This window comes from Haliotis rufescens, unplaced genomic scaffold (assembly GCF_023055435.1).
Source record: "Haliotis rufescens isolate VD_foot unplaced genomic scaffold, xgHalRufe1.0.p SCAF_6, whole genome shotgun sequence".
Classification (NCBI taxonomy): domain Eukaryota; kingdom Metazoa; phylum Mollusca; class Gastropoda; order Lepetellida; family Haliotidae; genus Haliotis; species Haliotis rufescens.
The window spans coordinates 53,423,782-53,442,237 of record NW_025964334.1 but is presented as its reverse complement, the minus strand read 5'-3'; the positions used below and the strand labels follow the sequence as shown (position 1 = coordinate 53,442,237).

At 41.9% G+C, this 18,456-nt stretch overlaps 1 protein-coding gene across 1 annotated transcript; it reads right to left on the bottom strand.

Annotated features, from left to right (window-relative positions):
- Positions 1-762: 762 nt before the first annotated feature.
- Positions 763-17,610, bottom strand: LOC124138178 (protein FAM199X-B-like). The gene is made up of 7 exons (XM_046504708.2): positions 17,394-17,610; positions 14,006-14,101; positions 12,700-12,890; positions 10,910-11,246; positions 8,534-8,685; positions 5,009-5,139; positions 763-2,022 (listed from the first exon to the last, which is right to left on the bottom strand). Exons 1-7 carry the CDS (start codon positions 17,423-17,425, stop codon positions 1,849-1,851), a joined length of 1,113 nt encoding a protein of 370 aa, XP_046360664.2. The 5' UTR covers positions 17,426-17,610; the 3' UTR covers positions 763-1,848.
- Between the last annotated feature and the right edge of the window lie 846 nt (positions 17,611-18,456).

Sequence of the window (18,456 nt, the reverse complement as noted above, 5' to 3'; positions counted from 1 at the left end):
AATTTTAAGAAGTGTAACAAAAATAACAATTTGGAAATAACAATACAAATACTTATTATGACTGGGCACATGCCTGAGATTAGGTTTTGATGGTGAGTACCTTCTGGAGCAAGGCCATTTGCTAACAAAATAGGTGTTTGTGGGGTAAGTGAGAAAGCAGATTTTATTTCCTTTCATGAAACCATACCTTGGTTTAAGAGAGAACCAAGGATATCAATTTTGGCAAATCTTGGATTCGAACCTGAAAAGCAGATGTTGGGCAAAGGGAAGCAACTCTGCTCAGGACATTTGTAGCACTTTGAGTAGCTCATTGTACGTCTTCGACTAGTAGCACTGTACGGTAATCAGTACCATTCTCATGGTAGCAACATACACACAAACTAGATCCTTAAAGATATACCCATTTAACAATCAATCTGCTCACACATACAGTCCACATTCACTGTACGACTAAGTGGTATGTTTGTTGTTTATCACCGCACTCGGCAGTATTCCAGCTATATGACGTCTGTAAACAATTGAGTCAGGACCAGAAAATCCAAAATATGAGATCATGAAAATCGATCCACACAATTGGGAAACATATCAACCAAGTCAGCTAGACAGAGCACCCAATCCTGTTAGTCGCCTCTTACGACAATGGGGAGGTCGGGTAGCCCAGTGGTTAAAGCTTCGTCACGCCGAAGACCCGGGGTTCGATTCCAGACATGGGTACAATGTGTGAAGTCCATTTGTGGTGTCCCCCGCCGTGATATTGCTGGAATATTGCTAAAAGCGGTGTAAAACCATACTCACTCTTACGACAAGCCCGGGTTGCTGAAGACCAAGTCTACCCTGGATCTTCACGACTAAAGTAGGAAGCTGTGGTCAAGGTGCTATTGCTAGACAAATCCATCACTCAGGACAAAATGTGCTGTAGCAGAATTCCACCATATTGTCAGATATAAGAAAATATTTGTAGGTGATATTTTTGTCACCTACCACAATATTTAAGTCATGCATTAAGAATTAGATTGCGTGAGCTAGGTTCAGGTTCAGTCTTCTGTATCACAGAAGTATTCCAGCCGTGGGCCAACCAATGGTGTACAGTGTGAGCAATGTTTAACATGACACAAACTCACGCAGGTTACCAGGGGAAACAACACATTCTAAACCAAACTCATCTACAGTTCATTTCAGACCAGTATTCTATTTAACAGCACATGTGGGTCGAAAACTGGGCCTGAAACAATTGGAGTAGGGTATACAGAGTCATGACAAACGTCATTGTAACAGTTGACATACTACTAGGGTTGATACGATACAGCAAGGTCACGATACGATACGTATCGCGATACATGATTTACGTCAAATCACATAGAAATGACTATAAATATTATAGAGCAGGTTCAAAAGAAAAGTTAACTGTAGACACATGTTCGTATCAGCTATTTTTGGAAGTGAACTTGAAGAGCTAACATTGTGTGATATTTGACTTACAAAAACACTTGGCAGTCATTTAATGAATTGTTATTTATTTTGTGTATCGTCCTGTATCGAAACAGAATAACATTGTGTATCATATCATCTCATGAAAACTCATGTATCGTTTCACCCCTAACAGTGACACCTGGTGGCCACATATCCAAGTATTCCACTCAGACGACACTGTGGCCGTCAGATCCCCATTCAACTCAGTTCTCACAAGCATCAGACACAGTGGACCTGCTATACAATCCCCACAGAGGACTGGATAAATTTCGGAGACAGAACAGTAGAATGACAACAGCTTTCTCAAGACAGCAGCCAGTAGATAATTCATGTAAATTTGATGATAAATAAAGTGTATTTATCTAAACAAGCCCTGTATCACATGAGTATGTCCACGTCCTCTTCTGAGGGCTCGGTGTGTGTGGACAACGCTAACACTTCCTCCTTCACAAACAGACCGCTCCGCTTCTCCTTCATCATCTGCCGGTACTCCTTCTGCCGTCTTTGACGGATCACTTTCTGCTGGTTCCTCCGATCTTGGCATTTTTGTCTCTGTGGGCAAATCGGGGAAAGCATTAATGACAAAAGCTCAGTAAACAGGCTTCTTAATTATAGTCTGGAAGGTAATTTAAGGTACCGACGTTTACTACAATATCTGAAATCACGCACGTTGAGACGCCCAACGCTAACACCGTATTTGTGCGTGCGTGATTCCCGTGCACCCTGTTGAGTTGATCGGTTCAACTGTGTCATATGGCCCTGTGACGCAGGGGTAGCATTATGCAGATGGCTGTTAAAATGAATGCTCGTTCCACCCGTGACGAACAGGTCTGGTTGTTGATGAAATGTAGTGATAGCTAAATTGACAGATTTTTTATTCATGCACCGATTGTCTTTAATAAAATGTGATATCCAGTTATGTATGACTGTTTAATAATCTCATACCAACTTTGACTGGAGTAGGTCCGATAGTTTTTCAGATATTGTAGTAAACGTCGGTACCTTAAATTACCTTGCTTGATCATAATATACAAGGCAGTGTTGCATCAGTGGGTGAGTTGCTGGTTGAACAACTGGGGGGTGAATAGCGTTTCAGTAATAAAACTGCATGTTAGCTTAATGTAGGAGGCAAGACCAGAGTAAAATCTGGATCAAAGTCCGGGACTCTGACATCTGTCACAGATGTTTTGCGACAAATCATGCGCAGATAATTGTGAAAAGTCTTTGAACATGCTGAAGGTAGTGCACGCTTGCAACACACATTTAGCAACCACAAGTATGAGTGAGTGAGTGAGTGAGTGAGTGAGTGAGTGAGTGAGTGAGTGAGTGAGTGAGAGTGAGTGAGTGATCGAGTAAGTTTGGTTTAACGCCGCTTTTAACAGTATTCCAGTTATATCACGGCGTGTCAGCTTAATGTGGGAGGAAAACCCGAAGTGATGCAGGTCTCGGACGTTTACCACTTCGGTGAAACCCACAAGCACAGGTATGGTGCTGACAAACCTGGAAACATAATCGGGGAGAACCGGAATTCGAAACCCACAATCATAGGTTTCTGGCGAGCCAAAGGGACGCAACTCTGCACAGCGAATCGCGGCGCTTTAGACGACTGGGCCACCTGTGCCCCCCACCCCCCAGTATGATACTGCCACAACTTACAGACAGCAACACTCTCCTTCCTGCACAAACTCAACCACCACTCATTCTTATTCGATGGGGACAAAGCCGCTAACGTCATTTCTTCTACGTATATCAGCAAACGCCTGTTGACCAAGGTTTACCATTGTAGGTACATGAACCAGCATGGCAGTGACTTGTTCATTTCTCTAGCACAGGTTAAAAATGTCAAACGTTAATGGAAACAGACGAGACATTACTTCACTGTGCAAAGGAAACCATTCAAGTTTCAAGTAAAAATTACATAGTTACCATTGAGTGAAAGAAACTAGCTATCAAAAGAATTCGATCAGAGAAAATTTACAAAACCATTGGCAACACGTTTTTCCTATTTGCCATACAATGACCTTGGCCTTTGGGTTAATCCATCAGCCAGGTCAACATTGTGACCTCCCAAACCTCACCAGACATCTCATACAAGCCAACAATCAATAGTGAGTGAGGGTTTATGTCGCTTTTAGCAATATTCCAGCAATATCACGGCAGGGGACACCAGAAATGGGCTTCACACACTGTACAACAATATGTGAAGCCTATTTCAGGTGTCCCCTGCTGTGATATTGCGGGAATATTGCTAAAAGCGGCATAAAACAATACTCACTCTTTTGCTATGTGTACCCATGTGGGGAATTAAACCCGGGTCTTCAGTGTGACGAGCAAATGCTTTAACCACTAGACTAGCCCACTGCCCTGCTAACAACCAATAATCAAGTAATGAAATATACTTCACGTATTCCAGCTGTTATCTTCTAGATGTAAGCAATATTTTCAACAAACAATGTAAAAAACTGTCTTGTACAAACTGTGAAGTTTAACAAAATCATTCTTTGGAAATCCTGAGTGATTAGACATCTTGGAAGTCGGATGTTAACTAACAAAATATAAAAAAATGGAACACTGCCATCAACAAAGTTTCAAGGACCAATTTCTTCCTACACAGGACTAAGCATCCCATTCAGGGCCAATGTGAAACTGATTTCTTCCTGAGCAAGACAAATGTCGACCAAGGTTTACCATTGTAGGTACATGAACCAGAATGGCAGTGACTTGTTCCATTCTGTAGCACAGGTATAAAATGTCTGACGCCAATTGAAACAGGCGCGACATTACTTCAATGTGCTGACCAAATTGTCCCAATATAGGTGTCCACACTTGAACATTTCTCACGATCAATTTTCAGATAGATAAACAAAATTCATCTTAACAGTCGTATTAACTTTCTATCCTTATCAAATGTAACTGTATAAGGCGTTTGATAGTTTTTCACTCAATGATCATGTTTACATTTTGACACTTTAAGTTCATACGTACCGTATTCGACGTAATAAGCGCCCCGCTCTAATAAGCACCCATGGCGTTATTTGCTAATATATTGGCTAGTGAACAATACCAGTTAGCACCTTTTCTGATTGATCAATGTACACAAGACTTATTTATTTGTGTATAATACACACTTGTTTGTTATATGCACCCTTAATTATGGGCAATTAAATTCTCGAGTGAGTGAGTGAGTGAGTGAGTGAGTGAGTGAGTGAGTGAGTGAGTGAGTAAATGAGTGGGGTTTAACGCCACTTTTAACAGTATTCTTGTTATATCACGGCGTGTCAGCTTTATGTGGGAGGAAAGCCAAAAGTGATGCAGGTCTCAGACGTTTACCACTTCGGGGAAACCCACAGGTATGGTGCTGACAAACCTAGAAACATAATCGGGGCGAATCGGGATTTGAACCCACAATCATAGGTTTCTGGCGTGCCCAAGGGACGCAACTCTGCACAGCGAATCGCGGTGCCTTAAACGACTGGGCCACCCATGCCCCCAGGAGATGACAGACTACCCAGGAAAGGTTGAATGCAGGTGTTCCTACCTTTGTTGTTTTCTTCTGTGCAGAGTTTGGACACTCGGAACCCAAATCTTGTGATGGACAGCTGACTGGGACATTGCGCTTAATGTAGTCCTGGATTTTCTGTAGTTTTGTGTCGTCTATCGTTTCCAAATCTGCAAAAAGGCATATCTCAATAAGCAATAGTCCAAATATATAAACTGTTCCATCCTGGATTAGCTAGCGCAAACTATCCCTCTATCTTAATACAGTGGACCTATTTCCTACAATAGATTCATAGCCTGATGCTAAAAATCAGACTACTTTCATGAGCTGAGATTCTGTGTTGGACACAGGAGCAATCAGGTGAGTGAGTGAGTGAGTGAGTGAGTGAGTGAGTGAGTGAGTGAGTGAGTGAGTGAGTGAGTGAGTGAGTGAGTGAGTGAGTGAGTGAGTGAGTGATTTTACGCTGCTTTTAGCAATTTTCCAGCAATATCACGGTGGGTGACACCAGAAATGTGCTTTACACATTGTCGGAAATCGAACTCAGGTCTTCGCCTTGACGAGAGAACGCTTTAACCACTAGGCTAGCCGACCGCCCAGGAGCAATCAGGGCCCATTCCATGAAATAACCTTCGCCCCAAGGAAATCACAACTCCCATACTTCAACATAGGCTTACCATCGTTGTAGCGCTAGGATCACTTTGGGGAACAGGGCCCACGGAAGTAACATGTCATGTGCGATACCAATTGTTACCATGGTTACAAAAGAAATAATTAGGAAGATTCTAATAAGTAAAACCTCTACAGTGCCTATAATTCCACAGGACATCGGCCAACTGATTGCATAAGAACTGTCAAGGTGCGACATATTACTACACCACCTCTACTAGTTTCCAGTTACACTTAGACATCACGGAGTCATACAGAGTGATTCTGTCAGCATGGTTTAGATCCAATGACCAGTTCACATCAGTGGGAGTTATCCATGCTGGGCTATACTCTGGCATTCTGTATTCACTCCAAAGGTCATTGTGACACCGATGAAGCAAACTTAGAATGCGGCGTGTTGCATGAAGAGTTGTATACAAGACGTCATTAAATACTCAACCTATTTAAGATCAGAAAGCAACTAGATGTTCAAGTTCAAGACAGGTTTAATATATCACTACAACTGCAGAAAACAAGCTATGTATTTTGCTTGTTTGTTGCTTAATGCTGCACTCCGCAAAATTCCAGCTATATGACGGTGACCTATAAATAATCGAGTCTAGGCCAGACAATCCACTGCTTGACATCATGACCATCGATCCACGCAGTTGGGATACAATGACATGCTTCAACAAAGTCAGCAAGCCTGACCACCCGATCCCGTTAGTCGCCTCTTGAGGCAAGCATGGGTTGCTGAAGACCTATTCTAACCCGGATCTTCACATATCTATAGAGTGATTGCTACACACTATAAAACCACGTCTACTAGTTTCCAGTAACACATAGACATCACGGAGTCATACAGAGTGATTCTGTCAGCATGGTTTAGATCCAATGACCAGTTCACATCAGTGGGAGTTATCCATGCTGGGCTATACTCTGGCATTCTGTATTCACTCCAAAGGTCATTGTGACACCGATGAAGCAAACTTAGAATGCGGCGTGTTGCTTGAAGAGTTGTATACAAGACGTGGATAGATACTAAACCTATTTAAGATCAGAAAGCAACTAGATGTTCCAGTTCAAGCCAGGTTTACTGGATGACTACAATAGCAGTAAACAAGCTGACATATATTGTATTTTGTGTGTTTGTTTGTTGTTTAACGCCGCACTCAGCAATATTCCAACTATATGACGGCGGTCTGTAAATGATCAAGTCTGGGCTAGACGATCCAGTGACTGACATCATGAACATCGATCTAAGCAATTGGGATACAATGACATGCATCAACCAAGTCAGCGAGCCTGACCACTCGATCCTGTTAGTCGCCCCTTACAAGAAGCATTATTGCCTTTTTCGGCAAGCATTGGTTTCTGAAGACCTATTCTACCCTTCACGGGTCGACATCTATTGTACCCATGACATGGCAGACCAGTATCCTAATGCCTATATCCAGTGGCAACAACACCTGATAATATATGTTTATTCTTTCCACACCTCTGGACATAAAGAGAAGGACAGATATTTTTTCAAACATTAAGAAGGGCATGCTCAGTGAAGAAGCACCAACAAACTCTGGAAGTTTGCAATACGTCTCTGAAGGCGGCAAATTAAAATAACATTGTCTCACATTTCTTGCACAACTAAACCTCTACAGTGCCTATAATTCAACAGGACATCGGCCAACTGATTGCATAAGAACCGTCACTGTGCGATCACAACTCCCATACTTCAACATAGGCTTACCATCGTTATAGCGCTAGGATCACTTTGGGGAACAGGGCCCACGGAAGTAGCATGTCATGTACGATACCAATTATGTTACCATGGTTACAAAACAAATAATTAGGAAGATTCTAATAAGTAAAACCTTTACAGTGCCTATAATTCCACAGGACATCGGCCAACTGATTGCATAAGAACTGTTACTGTGCTACACACTATAAAACCACGTCTACTAGTTTCCAGTAACACATAGACATCACGGAGTCATACAGAGTGATTCTGTCAGCATGGTTTAGATCCAATGATCAGTTCACATCAGTGGGAGTTATCCATGCTGGGCTATACTCTGGCATTCTGTATTCACTCCAAAGGTCATTGACACCAATGAAGCAAACTTAGAATGCCTTGTCTTGCATGTATTGCTTGATGCTATTTTTAAATAATCTCTTTCGGACAACTGACCCATTAACAATCAAGAGATCCAACACAACATGATCTATCTTCAAAATACAGACGTCGATCAGCCAGGAAAGTGAATGTATGACAACCATCCTCATCACTGCATTCAACAGTCAGTCCCATGCATATCTTTGCCACTGTCCAAAAAGATGTTACCATGGAAACTAGAATGACAAGTAAGCCATCATGTATCCAAATCACAAGGCCACTGCATGCAATAGACCAACATTGTTTGTGTGTTTGTTGTTTAACGCCACACTCAGCAATATTCCAGCTATATGACGGCATTCTGTAAATAATCGAGTATGGGCCAGACAATCCAGTGATTAACATCATGAGCACAGAGCCACGTAATTGGGATACGATGACATGCATGAACCAAGTCAGTGGGTCTGACCACCCGATCCCTTTAGTCGCCTCTTACGACAAGCATAGTCGCCTTTTACAGCAAGCATGGGTTGCTGGACGCCCATTTCTAACCTGGACCTTCAAGACCAATATTGAAGTTTCAGTGACCATCCATAGAGTGACCATCCATAGAGTGACCTTGACAGTGACCTTGATCTGGTTGGAACTTTCAAAGATGCAGCAGCCAATAAGTTTCCGGATATCACAAATACACCGATGACAAACTCGCTGTCCGATTGGCGTAGGGGGTGGGGCGTGGGGTGGAGGTGCCGTGGGAAGTGACCAGTGACGCATTGACCTATAACAAACCGACTGTTGGCACTCACCTATGACAAACTCTCGGTCTGTGGGGGAGACGTAGGCGTTGGGGTTGATGATGCGGATGATGTCGAGCTGTTCCCTCATCCCCAGCTCGCTGCTGATCACCTGACTCAGCTCCTCAACCACCGACATCTGTTCTGAGCAGGACAGCAGACTCCTGGAAACAACGGTCTGACACTGTAGCAACATCAGTGCTAGACCCTACTGCCTGTAATCTATCATCAGTTGGAATTCTCGGGCAAGCACAGAACATGTGCTTCACAATATGGACCTTTAACTGATCTTCAATTAGGACTAAATGAAGACTTGAGGACTCGGGCTGGGGGGGGGGGGGTCTGGTTGGTTTCAGCAAAACTCAGTCTGTTATTTACGACTCGTAAATTCACTAAGGGGAGGTAACTTATTCATGTACTATTGCACCGTGTAGAAAGTTGCACCGTGTAGAAAGTTGGACCGTATGTACTTGTACATCCCACACTATCACAACATACGTCTAGTAAACAAAAAAAAACTAAAACACATTGTCTGCACGGAAACCACAGATGCACCTGGTATACGGTGAGCCTGTTACGTCTGTGCACTTTCTCTCAGCACTGATACAACCGAACAGGATGGCACACCGGCTAGGCTACTTCAGTGCTTGCACAGCAAACAAATACGGAAAATTTGATCTGGATCCGTTTTTAGTCATACAGGAATCCTCCGTGGATCCGCAAATTTAAGTGACCACAAACTTGTCAAAATATGATGGCTTCCCCCCTAAACACCCCCAATTTATGGACCACGCTCCATTTCAAATAAGTTTCATCTGAAAAGAAAAATATCCATTTTATCCATGATAATTTGTGGGTGTTTAGGGCATGATGGGGGGGGGGGGGGGGGGGGGGGGGAGGGGTCAATTTTAACAAATCTGCAGCCACTAAAATATGTGGAACTTCGCGGATCAGGGAACGATTCTTACCCCTGGTTATATTTGCAACCACAACAAAGGAAATCGTCATCCATGTACTGAAACTATTACACACACAAATATATACATGAACATTTGCAGGTGTTCCATTTGACATGCTGTCAATAGTAATTATCGTTTTGTTCCGATCTTCTGCCAGGACACCAAAGCCGGATGATATGAATTGTCTACAATACAACACAGCCATTTGATTCCCAAACTTGATAATTTTATACCTTAGTTTTTATTGACTACAGCAACTATTGTTTTATACAAGCGTCTCGATTGGACAGATGCAGCATTACAAATAAACTTCATACCAATCGATAAACAAGAGTTTGCCACTAACGTGGCTATATCCCCCGCCCCTGTTGCAGAATTTATGACATAATTAAATCTAAACAAACCCTTACCTTTTTTAACCGAGGTGGAACTTGTCATGGAAATTGTAAAAAGAAGGAGAGTTTGGAACCTAAGTCCATGGACACGTAAAAATTTCTAAAATATCTAAATAGCAAAAGGCACCAGTTCAGCATGTACCGTACAAACCTGCAAAATTTCATGAAAAAATATTGAATGGTTTATGAGTTATGCTCCTGAAACAAACCCTACCCTCACAGAACCTAAGTCCATCTTGTTGCCATGGAAACGTAAAAAATAAAAAAAATTCTTAAATATCTAAATAGCAAAAGGCACCAGTTCAGCATGTACCTGAGAGACCTGCAAAGTTTCATGAAAAAATATTGAATGGTTTCTGAGTTAAGCTCCGGAAACGAAACGTGACGGACAGATGGAGCCTGTTTCTATATCCCCCGCCAACTCTGTTGGGCGGGGGATAACAAGACAGGTTCTTAGTAGACGATGTAAGGTTAACTAATATCCCTCCCTTTAACAGTGTCTACGAAAATTTACTCCTTGCCAACTTTGTGTTTGTTTGTTTAACGCCGCACTCAGCAATATTCCAGCTATATGACAGCGGTCTGTAAATAATCGAGTCTGGACCAGGCAATCCAGTGATTGACATCATGAGCATCAATCAACACAATTGGGATAATATCACATGCATCAACCAAGTCAGCGAGCCTAACCACCCGATCCCGTTAGTCGCCTCTTACAACAAGCATAGTCACCTTTTTCGGCAAGTATGGGTTGCTGAAGACCTATTCTACCCCGGATCTTAATGTGGGAGGAAAGCCCGAAGTGATGTAGGTCTTAAAAGTTAACCACGTCAAGTTTACCACTTCAGTGACACCCACAAGCACGGGTATGGTGCTGACAAACCTAGAAACATAATCAGGTCGAACCAGGAGTCGAACCCACAATCATAGGTACTGACATGCCCAGGGGATGCAACTCTGCACAGCAAATAGCAGCACCTTAGACGACTGGGCCACCCGTGCCCCCTACAAGCTCTGAGTGGACAGGTACTTACCACCTTTTACCATCTGTGCTCTGTGGTTTTTGCCGCTTCTTGCCCATCTGAGGAGACGACGGCGCATTATCTACATCACATTGGCTGTTCTTGATGCAGCCTTTACTGCTTTTACTTTTAGTGGTTTTACACGAGTTGTTCTTGCTACTGCAGCTCGGTCTACTACTCGAGCTGGCCTGACTGTCACTACAGCTCTGCTGACTACTTGAGCTGGTCTGGCTGCTACTGCTTATGCTGCTGTACCCTGACGTCGTCGACTGATTGTCTATGTCGTGGGATCTACTTGACACGCCCCAGTCGGTGTCAGCTAAATCTATGTTATCTATTGACAGGACATCTGAAACAGAGACGCGGCAGTCTCAACCATCTGTATGAAGACAGCTGTGTTCTGATTGTAATCAAAATCCATAATTGTCTAAATTATTGACCACAACGAAGTGTTATTGAATATTCAAACATTTGACAAAAAACGTTAAACAGCTGTTAAACCTTTAAGTATCACGATCACACAAATAAACTCATTGATTGACACCAACTAAGGCATTTTTATGAGGAATTTAAATTAATAAATCTTTAAATCATAATCATGATGATAGACAATGGTAGAATGACATGGCATTTGTTCTGAACGATAAACTATTAGTAAGTCATATTCCAATTGGGAGAAGAACGTCCACATGATGCATGTCAAACATTCACAATTTTAAAGAAGTGTTTGTTTGTTTATTTTAAATGTCACAGTCAGCAATATTTCAGCCATATGACGGCAGTCTATAAATAATTGAGTCTTGGCCAGACAATCCATCATGAGCATCGATGTACGCAATTGGGACACGATAATATGCATCAAACAACTCAGCGAGCCTGACCACCCAATCTCATTTGTCGACTTTTACGGCAAGCATGGGTTGTTGAAGACATATTCTAAGCGCATCATAGACACAAAGTTATACTTAAAAGCGAATTTGTCAAACAAATTTTAGCCTAACAATATTTTTTACAACTGCTTACAATATGGGCCAGAACTGTGATGATGTCTGGCAGGAAAGGAAACATTCTGATAATAATCAGGATTAATCAAAGATTTGAACCAACGATTAGTGGATCCTGGGGATCTAGGGGAGACAACACTGCAAATCCAAAAAAGAGCAAAAAATAACCCTGTGCCTTCTTTTCCACGAGAATATTGATCTGTCAGTGAATAACCATCTCAGAAGATGATCATGTATTGAGATGATGCTAATAATATTCTTGAAAATAACGTCATGAAATTCACTAACATTAAACTAGAGGGGTTTTAACATAAGACCTGGCTCCCTTTCCACAAAGACATCACAGTGAGTGAGTGGGTGAGTTGGGTTTAACGCCGCTTTTAACAGTTTTCCAGTTATATCGCGGCGTGTCAGCTTAATGTGGGAGGAAAGCCCGAAGTGATGCAGGTCTCAGACGTTTACCACTTCGGTGAAACCCACGAGCACGGGTATGGTGCTAACAAACCTGGAAACATAATCAGGGCGAACCGGGATTCGAACCCACAATCATAGGTTTCTGGCGTGCCCAAGGGATGCAACGATGCACAGCGAATCGCGGCGCCTTAGACGACTGGGCCACCTGTGCCCCCCACCCCCCAGTATGATACTGCCACAACTTACAGACAGCAACACTCTAAGATGATTGTAATACAGACTTAAGACAGTCATACTGCTATGATCGCTTTGTGGAATAGGGCCAGACATGAACTCAGTGAGTGATATCATAACTGAACTACAAGTCTGAAAGATGGTTCTTACTTGAATTTGTGCCATCATCTAAGATGTTAAGTATGGAAGCCTGCAGGTCACAGAACAAGGCATCGTCCCCATCGATATCGACGTACAAATCGTCACTACACTCGGAGCTGGCAACACTGGCGTCACATGACACGCTGTTCAGGAAGGAATACATGTCTTGCTGCAGCTCGGGCTTTGGTTGTCTGTGAATTCTGTTGAAATCAAACAGTGATCCATGACATATTTCTCAAACATCCTAAAATTATCTCATTTTTGCAGAGATTGAACAGTGTCAAAAAAATATATGTGTTGTTGAAAATTCCTTCGTAATTTTGTAAACTTATTTTCAAGTGGTTTTTTTTAATTATCCTCATATATAATTAATAAGCAGAGCTCCAGATAAGCTTTTGGTGATGTGGGTATTTTACCCATGCATTATAAAATCATTGGGTATCAGTAATTCTATCTGGGTATTCAAATTTCTGTTACCCACTAGTTTTTACACATGTGGGTATTTAAGTTAAATATTTAAAAACACTATTCATCTAGTCCCTGCAAACTGGTGTCGTGTGGGTTCGAGAGCTTTATAGGACTTAAAAATACCACGATACTTCCACAAGAAAGTGTGATGGCAAATGATCTGAGGTAACTGTCATCGTGGAGTTTGGCAAGGTTGACGGAATGCCCGTTTATAATTTCAAAATAAGTTGCTGATTTGCTAATCGAATACGCAGGGTTACTTCACAATATTTTGATGACACGCACAAGTTTTATTTATGTAGCGTATCTGTAATGTCCGTTGCGTATTTGATATGCTTGGATTTTATTTTACTGCGTATTTCTGCATTTCTGATGCGTATTTCACGCAGATACGCAGCTTATCTGGAACTCTGATAAGATAGCTACGCGATAAATTAGAAAGAAGAATGAAAAGAGAAGCTTGTTTTTTTTCAAGATAAAACATTGTTTAATCATGACGTATTTTCTGGAGATTCGAATATGCGCTCGCAACTTGATGCATCAACCAAGTCAGCAAAGCCTGGACCACCTGACCTGTTAGTCGCCTCTTACAACAAGCATGGGTTGCTGAAGACCTATTCTAACCCGGGTCTTCACAGGTAGTTAGTTAAGGATGAAACATAACAGCAGAATACCTTTCAATTTCATGTCTACGATTTTGGAAAATATTTTCTTAAACTTAAATTGAATTCTTCAGTTGGCACTGAATTTATAAAACACATTGCAAAATATTAAACAAAAGAGACTCTAATCAGCTGATACAAAACCATGAAGTACTGAAACAAACCTTTTCAACCAAACTACTCACCTGGAAATTTCTGCCTCAAACGCATTGATATCCAGGTCAAGGTCAAAGTTATCAATTGGTACTTCACCAATGTCAGGGCTGTCGGAGAACCATGGGCTGAAACGTGTAGAAGACATTTTCATCAAGATGATCTCAAAGCGTGAGTGACGTCAGACAATTTTGCTCGTAAATATAACTTTGTATTCATGACTAAATTGTGATGTGTACATATCACTTGGTTCTCGGCGCTATATGGCTGAAATAATGCTGATGTGACGTTAAATTTTACCTCACTCACTCCATCCCCTCACACTAGAATATCAAATGGTCTGTCCCTTTAATCAGTGAGTGAGTGAGTTTGGTTTAATCATCTTTAATCAATGGGTGAGTGAACAAGGGTATACATGTTTATGGGATGAGAATTGAGAGTGTAGTCAAAATGCTTCTTTTTGAACTTCTTAATAAAAAACATCAGTAATGTGTCTAACATATCATATTCAAGTGAGTGAGTGAGTGAGTTTGGTTTTACACCGCTTTTAGCAATATTCCAGCAATATCACGGCGGGGGACACCAGAAATGGGCTTCACCCAAGTCGGGAATCGAACCCATGTCGGGAATCGAACCCATGTCGGGAATCGAACCCGGGTCTTCAGCATGACGAGCGAATCATATTCAAGTGTGGAATTGAACCCAGACCATGCAGACTATTGGTGTGACAAGTTACTGCTTTCACCACTTGGCTACCCAACCCCCCTTTCCAATGACACACTAAAATCGTCATGTTGTAGTCTCTATACATTCAATATTTGGGCAATGTTTATCATGTTTATAGGATCAATTCACATTGAAATCTACATGATAATAATCTTAATAAAACATTTAATTTCAAACAGTTCTGTATTAAATAATGCAATAATGATTTCAATAGAAAATTAGGCACTCATGTCTGTTATATCAGTAACTGTCACCAGACATGAATATCATTCATAGAGATTCAAAATGTCTGCATTGTTGAAATTATGCATCTTGTTTGCTTGTTTGTTTGCTTGCCGTTTAACGCCGCACTCGGCAATATTCCAGCTATATGACGGCGGTCTGTAAAATAATTGAGTCTGGACCAGACAATCCAGTGATGGAAATCATGAGCATCGATCCACGCAATTGAGATATGATGACATGCATCAACCAAGTCAACGAGCCTGACCACCCGATCCCGTTAGTCGCCTTTTACGGCAAGCATGGGTTGCTGAAGATCTATTCTACCCCGGAATCTTCACGGGTCCTGACTTAACACCAACAGTAATATATTCAGGGGGTCCCTACGCTGAAACATACACTTCTCAACATCTCACAGGGATATTATGAAATTAAGATTAACATGTGTCAGGTCCAATTTGTTTGTTGGTTTGTTGTTTAATGCCACAATCAGGAAATATTCCAGGTATATGACGGCAGTTTGTAATTAATCAAGTCTGGACCAGACAATCCAGTGATTGGCATCATGAGCATCAATCTATGCAATTGAGATATGATGACATGCATCAACCAAGTCAGCGAGCCGGACCACCCGATCCCATTAGTCGCCTCTTACGACAAGCATGGGTTGCTGAAGACCTATTCTATCCGGATCTTCATGACAGTAGTAAATCCACCCAATTAGTCACCATGCCTCAATGCCCATGAACTTGAAAATATTTCCTATCACACTGTTGTACAATACAACCTAAGGAAAACTCAACCATCAGGTAATTGTCAACACCTGCATACATTAAGCACAATTGTCTTCCTGCTACAGTAGATTAACGACGTATGCTGCTTAAATCCACCGTCAGTGTTATCATGGCGGACTGTAGATAACTGACCCTTTGACTGATATTAGGAGCCTCTTGTCCTTCCACCACTTCTTACAAGCAGAATCACTGGGGACCTATTTCATTCAGGAATTCCCTCATTTGTTTAACATGAGCAGAATATTTGTAGTATAAGAAAATAATCACAATAAAGGATTCTATTCAATTTACCGTAATTGGATTTTGCTTAACTTGTTATCACTAACAGGTTAGGTGAATTGGGGTCAAATGTTGCGTTCAAGATTATTGAACTTATATAGCCAGTGTATGTGGCTGCTTGTACTAGTCCAGATGTATATAGTGCTAGCCCACTAAAAAAACATGGCACGGTTAACATGAATACCCCACTCAAGACACAGAATGCTGCCTCCAAGCCAACCAGTCCTTGTTTGAGCACCTTATTGCCGAGTGCCAGACAGGGTAACAACAAGTATCATCTTTTAACATCTTTTGGTATGACTCGGCCGAGGATCGCACCCTGAACCTTCTGCTCACCGGGCAGACGCTCTACCCCTAGAGCATGGAGGCTGTCTTCTTACTAACATGCTATTTCTAACACTAGTCTATTGTAAGAGGCCATGGGCCGTTGATACTTAAAAACAATGGCTAATACTATTACTAATAAATAATTACTGCAAAAGTTGGATTGTCGGCATTGTTTGTAATTAGAAGCATTTGAGAATGCGTCAGTAGCATAGTTTATATTATTACCTGTATTCATATTCAGCATTCACACAATACATTGTGACCATTTGATCAATATTCATGAATAAATGACAAATAGAGAGAGCTTCAAGGTGCCACATTTACACACATCAAGTGGTAACATGAACAGAGCACATGGTCAGGAAGCATGAGTGTGTTTTGCTTTGATGTTGTTGGGTTTGTTTTGGATTTTTTTTTTGGGGGGGGGGACAAAAATGTGGAGGATAATCCAAAAGAATTGAAGAATTTAGGGGAGTGTCATGAAAAAAATGTAGCACTTCTGCTCACACAAATACATTTCGATTTTAAGAACAATCTCCTCCCTCCATGAAAGGGCTCCCAGCACCAACACCAAGTTTGATCGACTAAACATTCCTAAAATGAAAGAGATGCACGTGATCAGCGCAACAAGTGATCAGCTGCACTGCACCGCTGCTGACGGGAAATTACGCTCAGATTGTACTATAACACGTGTATCCCACGCGCGATGTTCAATCAGCACGTGGTTACGCTTGACGGGGCAGAAGATTATATTTTAAAAATTGCACAAATTGCACGTGTGTTTGCCAGACGGAGTGACTAGGAGAGTTGGCAACCTGCCCAGACCAGCCCCTTCAACAGCGTGAACAGCGTGACTATGCCTGCAGCTTCAGGAAGCACGTGTTCTAGAATTGTGTTCATAGAACACATATAGACCTATCCTCGTCAACATACGTTCTAACGGTGACAAGGTGTCGGCTATTTCATTACATCAACTAACAAATCTGTATGTGAATCATCAATATGAGTAAGTCTGGATTAGTGATCGTAAGTGTCTCGCGGAACCATCATGGATTCCACATGGCAAACATACCTGCCCATCGTTACGGCCGTGTCGGCGATCATTCTCGGGGTATATCGGTTGTTGCGCTCCTCTACTGATTTGTCGGTGATATATGCATATAGAAATGTTAAAAACACAAATGTTTCGCGGTTTCTTAAAGCGTTCTTTGCTTATTAAACCTGATTACTAGCGTCCACTTGCTACAACGTGGACACAATGATGTGAACTACGTCACCACACTTTACCGCAAATTCATGAAACGAGGTCTGTGATTGGCCAATCATTATTTATAACCTTCTCCACGTGATCACATTTGATGACCCTGCCAACAAGCCCAGGAAGTCTCTCCAGCTGGGAGGCTACGGGCGCTGTGATTTCTATACTACATTTAAATTAGAAACTAAAAAAGCAAATTACATCAAGTTCAGAAATTATACTTTGTTCACTGTATACGCGAGCTTCAGGTGTTGTCGTTCCAAAGAACATGTGTCGCAGAAGTAGGTGTGGGTCATGATGAATATGTTACTTTTGTATCCAATCAAAATGCGTAATCGACAAGATAGCGGGAAAATCAGGCACACAAACCACGTGGAAATGTTTTGAGGTGGTAGGTTAATACACAATCCGGCGCAGTGATGACGGAGCATTACGGTACTACCAGGCTCGGAATTCTCTACAACATACTACGTTTGATTTTAAAGGGAGGGGTCGAAAATATAAAAATCTTCTCAGTGAGAGGGTGTGAGTGGGGGGCGGGGTGGGAGTGTGTACAACTTCATCTCGTTTTCAAAGGGGGGGGGGGGGATGGGGGTGCTCCTAGACTCTCTCAAGATCCGCCTATATTTTATGATGAATCTACTCCCTCGATTTCACCAAGTAATTATAAAGAATTGTGAAGTGTATGATACGCATTTAGAGGCTGTAGTGTAAGAGTGAGTGAGTGAGTTTTGGTTTTACGCCGCTTTTAGCAATATTCCAGCAATATCACGGCGGGGGACACCAGAAATGGGCTTCACACGTTGTACCCATGTCGGAAATCGAACCCGGGTCTTCGGCGTGACGAGCGAACGCTTTAACCACTAGGCTACCCGAC

What these genes read in the sequence shown, in the direction of transcription:
- LOC124138178 (XM_046504708.2), bottom strand. Translation starts at nt 17,425, where the DNA reads ATGATCGCCGACACGGCCGTAACGATGGGCAG. An exon ending in ACGGCCGTAACGATGGGCAG is followed by an intron (nt 14,102 to 17,393) that starts GTATGTTTGCCA and finishes TACACGTTTCAG; the next exon opens with CCCATGGTTCTCCGACAGCC. An exon ending in AGACCGAGAGTTTGTCATAG is followed by an intron (nt 5,140 to 8,533) that starts GTGAGTGCCAAC and finishes GCCTTTTTGCAG; the next exon opens with ATTTGGAAACGATAGACGAC.